At 51.5% G+C, this 8,753-nt stretch overlaps 1 protein-coding gene across 2 annotated transcripts in view; it reads right to left on the bottom strand.

Moving 5' to 3' along the window:
- Positions 1 to 2,089: 2,089 nt before the first annotated feature.
- LYSMD4 (LysM domain containing 4) overlaps positions 2,090 to 8,753 on the bottom strand; it is a 13,013-nt gene continuing 6,349 nt past the window's right edge. The window contains exons 3-4 of one of the 2 annotated variants that reach the window (XM_019504006.1): positions 4,775 to 5,197; positions 2,090 to 2,568 (exon numbers count right to left, since the gene is read on the bottom strand). In XM_019504006.1, the coding sequence (XP_019359551.1) occupies positions 2,482 to 2,568; positions 4,775 to 5,197 (510 nt within the window). In that variant the 3' untranslated portion in view covers positions 2,090 to 2,481. Of the gene's footprint in view, positions 5,198 to 8,753 lie in introns of both variants that reach the window. The other variant, XM_019504005.1, reaches the window with a different exon arrangement.

The raw sequence follows: 8,753 nt of genomic DNA, 5'->3' as shown, positions 1-8,753 counted from the left end.
GTTGGTCTGACAGGACCTGCTGCTGATGAACCCGTGCTGGTTGCCCCTGAGCATGCCGTTCCCTGCTGGCCCCTCCTGGATGCGTGCCAGAATAATTTTCTCGAACAGCTTGCCCAGGATCGAGGTAAGGCTGACTGGCCTGTAGTTCCCCAGGTCCTCTTTCCTCCCCTTTTTGAAGATGGGAACCACGTTGGCCTCACAGGCTCCAAGAGAAGAGTGAACCTGTGGCTGACAGAGCCTCAGGCCCTGTCCTTACCCCTCCCGGTCCGCCTCTGGGCAGGGCTGGGGGGGTTGTCTGCCCTGTTTGCAAACAGCTCTTGCAGGCTGGAGCTCAACCAGCCTGCAGAGCTGTTTGCTCAAGTAGGGAATCCATGGGGTTCTCTGCTCAGAGGAGAAATCCATGTTTTCTCTGATAAAAAGGGGGAATCTGTAGTTTTCTCTGTTTTCCGTGGGAAATAGAAAACCAGGATCCCTGCTGATGATGCATCCTACATGCAGCTTGCAGTGCCTGCATATCGCAGCTGCTTTCCCCTTCAGCACCTGTGGCAGGGACATGAGAGATGATGTTCTGGTGAAGCAGAGCCAGGAGTGACTTAAGTCCCAGAACTGGTTGTTCGGGTGATGGGCCCAGCTCAGGACTGACGCCAAAAGGAAACAGAGCTGACAGGTAGGCCATTGCCTTTGGTGGTGGTGGGGGGGGGCCTTTATCAAGGGTCCCAGACACTTGTTTTTCCTGCTTGTAGCAGGAACAGCAGCTTCCCATGTAACAGTGATGGGCAGTGGATCAGCAGGGCACAGGAGAAGCCAATGCTCCTGCAGAAGCACAAGAGCTGCCCTTTGAGCAGCGAGCACATGGCAATGACATCTGGAGGCATTACTGCAGCTTCCTGCTGCCTCAGCTGTCTACAGCTGCATCTTGTCTTTAACCCTGTGGGCAATGCTGCTATGCAGCCATGGCCAGATTCTGACTTTCCTTTGGCATCAGCCTTGGTGACTGGGGTCCAGTTGCTTACACCAGAAAGGGGCAGGGGTAACTAAGGCCACGCATGCAGCTGTCACTGAAAATAGGGTTGAGCCTGAGGACTGGCCATCTAGATGTTCAGCTGGGAACTTTGTCCTCTGATCCCCAGGGTTTCCACAGCTTCCAGGTTGGAGCATTTCCTGCTTTAGAAATGGAGCTTTTTTATGAGGAGTCACTGAGACCCCCCCCACAGAGAGCTCCTGGCTTAGGTCACGTAAGCCTGGAAGTGCCTGAAATCTGAAGGTATCTTCAGACTCCCTAGCAACAAACCTTTAAACCTGGCCTACTTCAGCCACATCATGGTTCAAAACCAGGAATTCCCTTGGCTTTTGCCTGTGCCCTTGAAGCGCTTGTGCCCAAGTGACCCCTGCTCACAACAGAGCCAAGGGAACTAGCGGCCCTCTCCCTCTCAGCCCAGCCAAGAATGAGCCATTGGGCCAGGAGCACCCAGAGGTATGTGCTTCTGTAGCCTTGTGGTTACGGGCTCTCAGCTGCACTAGCACTGGCTTGGGTTTGAGTCCAGGCTTGTCTGTATCTTTTCTATAAGATGACCCTTGTCTTATGGAAACCCTCTGGTGCCAGGCACCAGAGTGGAGGCATCTATGGGATAAGCCTGGGGCTGGCGCCCAGCTGCGGCAGAAGTGCTGCTGCCCAAAGGAGAGCCTTATGCTGCGTTTCAGCATCTCTTCTTAGTGACCGAATGCAGCTTCCCCCTTGGGCACCCATCTACCTCCAGGTGTTGCACAGGACACTGCACCTGGCTGCTGTGTATTCACACAGTCAGGTACCACAACACAAACTGGGATCCTGCTGGGGAGCCAGCCCCATGCCTCCAAAGTGGGACACACGAGGCTTGTCCAGGCCTATGGACAGCAGCCGCCACGCTTTGGCAGCTGCCAATGATGCGTGTTCTTGTCAAGGGGGCATTTCTGTCCGATGCGAATGAGAGCCATGCTCCAGCTCCATAAATAGCCTCTGCAGGCTCTGGCTGAAATCTGCCATCCTTCCTTTTAAGGCAAGCTGCACTCTGGGAGCCGTTGCTGCCAGAGAAGGAGACTGCAGGCAGGGTAGTTCCCGCTGTGCTTTTATTGACTCATTCGCCATTCAGAAGTTTCACATCAACCCTCACAGAACAAAAGGGACCGAGTTTCCTTCACAGAAGAAAATACATTTATATTTAAAATAGACACAGCTGCCTTATGAAACCTGAGGCTTTTGGCACCTTTTAAAAACAACAGAGGTTTCTCCCCTGGCTCCTGCCCAGAGCTTTCTCCTTGCTGCAAAAGAGTCTCTTGTCCAAACCATGTCCCAGTCCTGCCCTGGTCAGTCCAGCCCTGGGGGCAGCGCTCAGGCACCACAGCTGGCAGCTCCCCTGGCCGTGGACACCACTTCTTCAGCTTTCAGGCTACTGCAAACACCAGTGCTGTCCATGCACGCTCTCAGGCCTGGAAGAGGCTGCATCAGCAATAACGTATCTCAAAACAGCAATACTGAGCATCATGATCCTTTATGTCATCCCAGCACCCTGGACCAGGATATTCGCCAGCCTTGCAAGGAAAAGGAAAAAGAAAAGATACCCACCGCATTCAGCCTACATGAAACAATCTCACCATGCACTCGGTACGCCACCAACCAACACGGCTGCAGCGCAAGTTAGGGCTCTCTGTGGCATTTCCTTTGCCCAGCGCAGACGTGGACCGTTTTCTGTAGTGGCAGTGCCCTCTAGTGGAGGCGAGGAGCAGGAACGGCCTTTGTGCTACAGAAGAGTTTCAAGGTTGCTTTTCCCTGGCTTCCCGTTTCCTCTGCTCCCTAATACTGGCACCTCTGAAAGATGCTAACGAGCTGCTCCCATCACTATTAGACGACAAACCTGGCTATTTCATGTCAAGGCCGTATCCACTGCTCACCAACAAGCTGCTTGTTAACCTTGAGTCTACAGCAAACACTGAATCCCAGAGCCACACCCGACAAAAAAAAATGAAGTCACCTACTGCCTATGCTCAAGGGGCCCTCGGCTTGCTGCAAGACAAAACTACAGCCTCCAGGAAGGGAAAAAAAAAAAAATAATAATAATCAGGCTAGCCAACACGTAAAGCAGAGTGGGAGCATCATGGTAACTGGTGTCTGGGCACAGGGAAGGTTCAAGCTCCTTCGTGTTTGCTCTGTGCTGAAAGAGCTGATGTTTAGGCAGCATACTGTAGGGTTTCTATTTTGTACAGTTGTCCTTTGGAGTAGTCTACATTGGAGGACTGCAAAAATGTGACCTTAGTGTTCAGCCAGGAGGTGGCATAACTGCTTCTGCAGTTCTCCGTCCGCTGAAGTGGACTCTGAGGAAAATTTTTACTGCAGGTTCCAAACCCCCAGCACACAGTGTGAAAAAGACATATGGTAAACCCTAGCAGACTCCGATGTATCAAGAGCCTAATTAGCATCTTTCAAGACCTGGTGCCTTGCTCAGGCACCAAGAATGCCTACGAGGATCTGCAGTTCAAACAAACTGTTCACAATACTGTACCTAGACTCCTGGCAGCCCCGAGTGAACTTTTAGTATCGGGCCCCTCCACTTTGCCAGAGATAACAATAATAATAAAATCAGACAACAGAAAAAAAAAATTACCATTTTCAGGCCCCCTTACTGCTCAGGCCCTGGACAGCCACCTGGTTCACCCATGCCTGTGTCCAGCTCTGCCTGTTAGTGTTGTAAGCCCTAACCCACGGGAAGGAGTTCAGTTCTTTCTGGGGTCTCCTGATATCACAGGGCTGGTTTGTCCTGCCTCTTTACCACTTCATAAAGGGGAGATCAACTTGCTGAGACCTGAATTCCTAATTCACAGGCTGACAGACTCAGCACAGGCTGACAAACTTAAGTGTCTCAGACACCTTCCTGGGTACAGAAAATGTGGTGAACTTCCCACCACAAAGCAAGTCTGAGAAACCTACTGCAGCAGTGAGCTCTCCAACTGAAGACAGTGGTGTGCAGGCCTACTGCAGTCCAGGCGTTTCCATGAAAGAGCAAGGCTTTGTACATGGCAGAGGCCTCAATCGTTCTAGATAAATTTAGCTTGATTTGGTCACTGGCAGAGTAAACTGTTACGGAGGCACAAGCCTAACCAGTGAGGTCAGACGGCAGTGTAGTGCGGCTACTTGAGCTATAAGCTCACGGTTAGGGTTAAAGATACCAGGGTGACTCTGTTCCAGCAAGAGAAAAAGCATTTTCATGCCAGCCCCCAACCCCTGTCCACATAAAATGTCTCTTGCCAAATTGACTTTCCTCTCAATAACACACTAAATAGCTGAGCGCCTGCAGAACCAGTGCTTGGCTGGTTCAGATTCCTAGACAAGGCCACTCTTGAGGGATACTTGAACCAACCAAGAAGAGCAGGTTGCTGCACTACACTTTTCCCTTGGCAGACCTTATGAACATAAAGCCAACTGGCTGTTGAACTCCGTTAGCCACGAAGCATCTTTATTCTTCCATAAAAACATGGCAGCCACAGCCCACCAGTCACCTATGATTGACTTAAATTAGCCCCCTGAAACTGGTGAGGACAGAGTCACTGGTTTATGGGCGTGCATGTTGGGAAGGGAGACAGTGCTGGGCTGTCTCCCCCATTTGGGGAGCTTCTCTGAAGGTAAGTGTAGTGACAATTCCCCCCCTGTTCTGTGAGCTGAGAGGTTTGAGGCAAAGGTTGTGTTTGAGGCATGGGCTGCCGCCATGGTCTCTTGTGTTTTAAAATAGACGATATAAACTACCGGCAGGACGATTCCTATCAGGAGCATGATGAAAACAGCATTCCACCACTGGATTCCCCAGTCTGCCCCTGTACCGGCCTCCTTTGGTCTTCCTGAGCTGGAAGGTAGCCAGTTCGGTGCCTCGACACAGTCTACGTTTATACTGACTTCCGACTGCACCGCGTCCTGAATATTCTTGTCGATCCCTTTAAAGTAGTCGGTCAGGTGCCCGGATTCAACATAGCTGCTGCTCGAGGCTGCCTCCTCAGGCTCCAGCGGGTCAATGAGGGTCAGGGCGGCCTGGGCACGTTCACTCCGGGGAGCTTTTAATTCTTTGCTGGTCTCGGTTAACACCCCGTGGGTCTTTACAGGGATCTTGATGGACTTCAGAGCATACAAATCCTGCTCCTGGATGAAGTTGTTGATGCGCTTGATATCTGCAACCTACAGAAACCAGAAAGGACAGACACGTTAGGCTGAGCTCTTGTGATCCTTTAGGATTGCCGACGTGAAAACAAACCGCAGCACGTGCTGCGCAAGTCAGCACGCTGGGAGCAAACATGGGGGCTCATCAAGCACATATTCTTGTAGCCTTTCCAGCCGGCAGTCAGAAGTGTGACAGGTTCCTAAGGAAATGCTGCGTGTGCCTTATTGCCTTTTCCTTCCCATCTCTGTGGTTTCTACTGTCTGCCACTGCTGTTTTTGCCTTAGGTTTGTGGGGGAAAGCTGTGGCAGTGAGGACTTTTTAAAGTCACTTCCACGCCCCCCGCACTCTGTGAATAAAGTACTTTTAGCTCTTTTGGGTGAGCAGACAATCGGTGCATGAACAAACAAAACTACCCCACTCCACATGAAGTGTGCGCTGCCTTTCCTCGTCTCCTGGAGTAGCTCTAGTCCCGCCTGGAGAGAAATCTTGCAGCCAAAACCCAAACCTGCTCTGGCCCTGCTCGTTCCAGGCTCAGACGCACCATATTCTGGCCCCCACACCGCTTCCCGTCCCTGCAGACTACCAGCTCTCAGCAGGCTGAAAAGTCTAGCAGAAGCCAGGCTCATTTCATAACTAGCCTCACTGAGGGGAGAACTGCAGGCTCTGCGGGTGACACTTCTTCACCACATGCGACTCTAGTGTCAAGAACACGGCTACTTCAGAGAGAAGCGTGGGACTTCCGCACTTCGTCACATCTCTTCCGAAACTAACTCTCCAGTTTGAAGGCAAGGAGGATTCAAATGCTAGCCTGAAAGGACTCCCAGCAGTGCTGCCAGCACTCAGGGGCGAGGCAGTGACTTTCGTGTGTCTGTCCTTAGCCCGCAATAAGTAAAAGCTCATCTGTCGGAGTTCAGTCTCGTCTCACGGAGGGCAAAGTGGCCCTGCTTTAGCTTTCACTTCCTGCAGGGGTAGGAGTGGGCGTATGGACACTTGCCACAAGTCAGCTGCTCCCTACTTTTAACTTACTCCACTTCATGCCTTTCCCATACCCTCCAGAAAGAGACCCAGACGCCCTGGCTGAAGTCCTTAGCCTCCTGCCTGCCCTGCCCGAGCCTCATGCTGCGAATGGGCAGCTGGTGTTCTCAGGACAGCATTTTGGAGGAAAACTGCATTTTGGCCTCTCAGAAAAAAGGAGACTTATTAGTTGGCATCTTGGTGATGACTGTGGTTGGTCCCCATCTTACCACATACCAGGGGCCAGACTCTAGAGCTTCCCCCCTCCCCAGCTCAAGCCACTGGGGCAGGTGCTTTCTGTGGGCATAATGCACTTCTGTGTCCATATCTACCATGGGAGAGCTCAGAGCCTAGGTCCGGCTCAGGGACTGCTCAGGCTCCTGCTCTGTGCTACTGGGATCCCATGATGACTTGCCTATGAGTTCACTGTTGGGCCCAAGGAAAGGGACCAGCGCTTCCTGAGCGAGGATCAAGAGCTCCGGGAATTTTCAGCCACGTCAGCGTAAAGGCAGGTAGCCCCACTCTGCACTCACTGCACACACAAATCTTTTGGCTCCAGTTTCTGACCAGCTTTAAGAGGACTGGGGACAGAAAGGCAATCACCTCCGGAAGTGTCCCCTGGAGAGCCTGTGCCCACCCTGCCGAGGCTTTTTTCCTGGATTACCCATGGGGAAAAACAGCTCCTTGCTAAAGGCCGAGTTCGGCTGTAAGCTCTTGGCATCAGAACATCTTTCCAACCCGAGTCTGTACAGCACCCAGCACAAGGGGGTCCTGGCCCATGGCTGGGTGGCTTAATGCTTTGAGAGTACAAATACTTACTCATTCGAGGAGGAAAAAGACAACCCAAGACCACACAGATAACGGTGCAAGGACAAGACACAGAGTGAGACTAGTTGGATGGAGAGAAACAAATCACTATGGAAATCCCAGCTGGAAAAAAAGGGGATTACCTTTCCTGCAACTACACGGCCTTCTTGTTCACACTGAACTGCCCGCTGCCTTTCGCTCCCCATCGTGTCTCTGCCTCCTGTTAGCTCCTTGTGGTAGGGAAAACAGCCCACCATATCTGTACAGCGCCCAGCCCAACAGGGACTCTCACCGACTGGGGGCTTCTAGACACTACCAGAACCTGAATGACATTGGCCTAGACCGGGAATCTGCAGCTCCAGCGCTACCGCCGGAGTATCCGACTCTGCTGGATTCTTCTCATGGCTAACATCCATCTGGGAAACAAACCCTGGACAATGAATGACTGCATCTTTTTGTCAGGGACAGTGTTAGTGCCCCAGAACCCACTGGGGAGAGATGATGAAAGAACAATGCTGTAAGCAAATGTAGCACTCAGCTTTTCAGAGCTAGAAACCCACATGTGGGCCCTGTTCTTGGTCCTCAACTGGCAACAGAAGGGGAGGGCAGAAGGTAAATTCTCCAAATGAGGTGCCAGGGAGTCCAAGTTATCTCAGAGACAGGTAGAGCAGGGCACATACCAATAGGGCTCCAGGCAAAACCCAAAGGCAGCACATCCAACTGAGCCACTGCAGAAGCCCACCAGCAGAAACACAGCGCCAGACAGACACTGCTGTTTCCAGGGACAGACATTCAAAAAGCCTGAGTCTGAACTGATTCAATCTTTGCAGCAAGGAGCTGGGGACAGAAGTTCCATAAATCAATTTGACCCAAATCTGTTAAGTCTGATACAACATTCAACCAGGTTTATCTTATACCAGTTTTGGACATTTTGAAACTGGTTTATATGCATGCACTGAACTTATCTGAACCACTTTCTGATGATTTAAACAGGTTTATGTGTAACTTCTGTCCCTAGGGGTTAGTCTCCATTGTGCTCATTTCATGCTGATAAGCTCCATTTTCTATAGGAAGTGGGGACATTTCTTTGGGGAGCTTGAAAGCGGCCAAACTTCTTTCTTCCAGAATAAATCACAGCTGCACAGCCAGCTCAATGCACTGACTTGGTTTAAACAGAGTGCTTGCAAACAGCTCCAGCAGGAACTCAAACAGCTTTGTTGCTGCAGCTACTGATCAATGGCCACTTGAAGAGTTTCTCTTTCCTGGCCAGCTGAGGGCCAGCCCTGGAGATCCCAGCCAGCCGGCAGCACAGGTAAAGTGGCAGATGGCCACAGAAAGTCAGGCAGTTTTAAATGGTGGGAATCTGGGAGGCACTAGAAATTTAATCCTAGTGCCAGCCTCCCAGGGCATTTATACACGTGGTCCGGGAACAGGGGCAGGCTTTAATTAATTAGAGTGGCTCTGAGGGGCGCTCTAATTAAAGCATCCAGAGTGTCATGTGCATCAGCGTTCCCACGCTGAAAAGGTGCTTTAACTAAAGCTCGTTGAATGAGCTAAAAGGGAGGCGCACACCCAATGGCAGGGAGGGGCCATCCCCAGGGAGGACTACACTGCAGTTGCTCGAGGATGTAGGGGGGCGGTCAGGAAGGCCAAGGTGGAGATGGGACTGGGACTAGCTTCCCGGATCAAGGACAACAAGAAGTCCTTTTTTAAATACATAGGGGGCAAAAAGAAGGTACCAGAGAACATGGG

This window comes from Gavialis gangeticus, unplaced genomic scaffold (assembly GCF_001723915.1).
Source record: "Gavialis gangeticus isolate Ggan-Ray unplaced genomic scaffold, GavGan_comp1, whole genome shotgun sequence".
Classification (NCBI taxonomy): Eukaryota; Metazoa; Chordata; order Crocodylia; family Gavialidae; genus Gavialis; species Gavialis gangeticus.
This window is presented reverse-complemented; position numbering and strand designations above follow the sequence as displayed.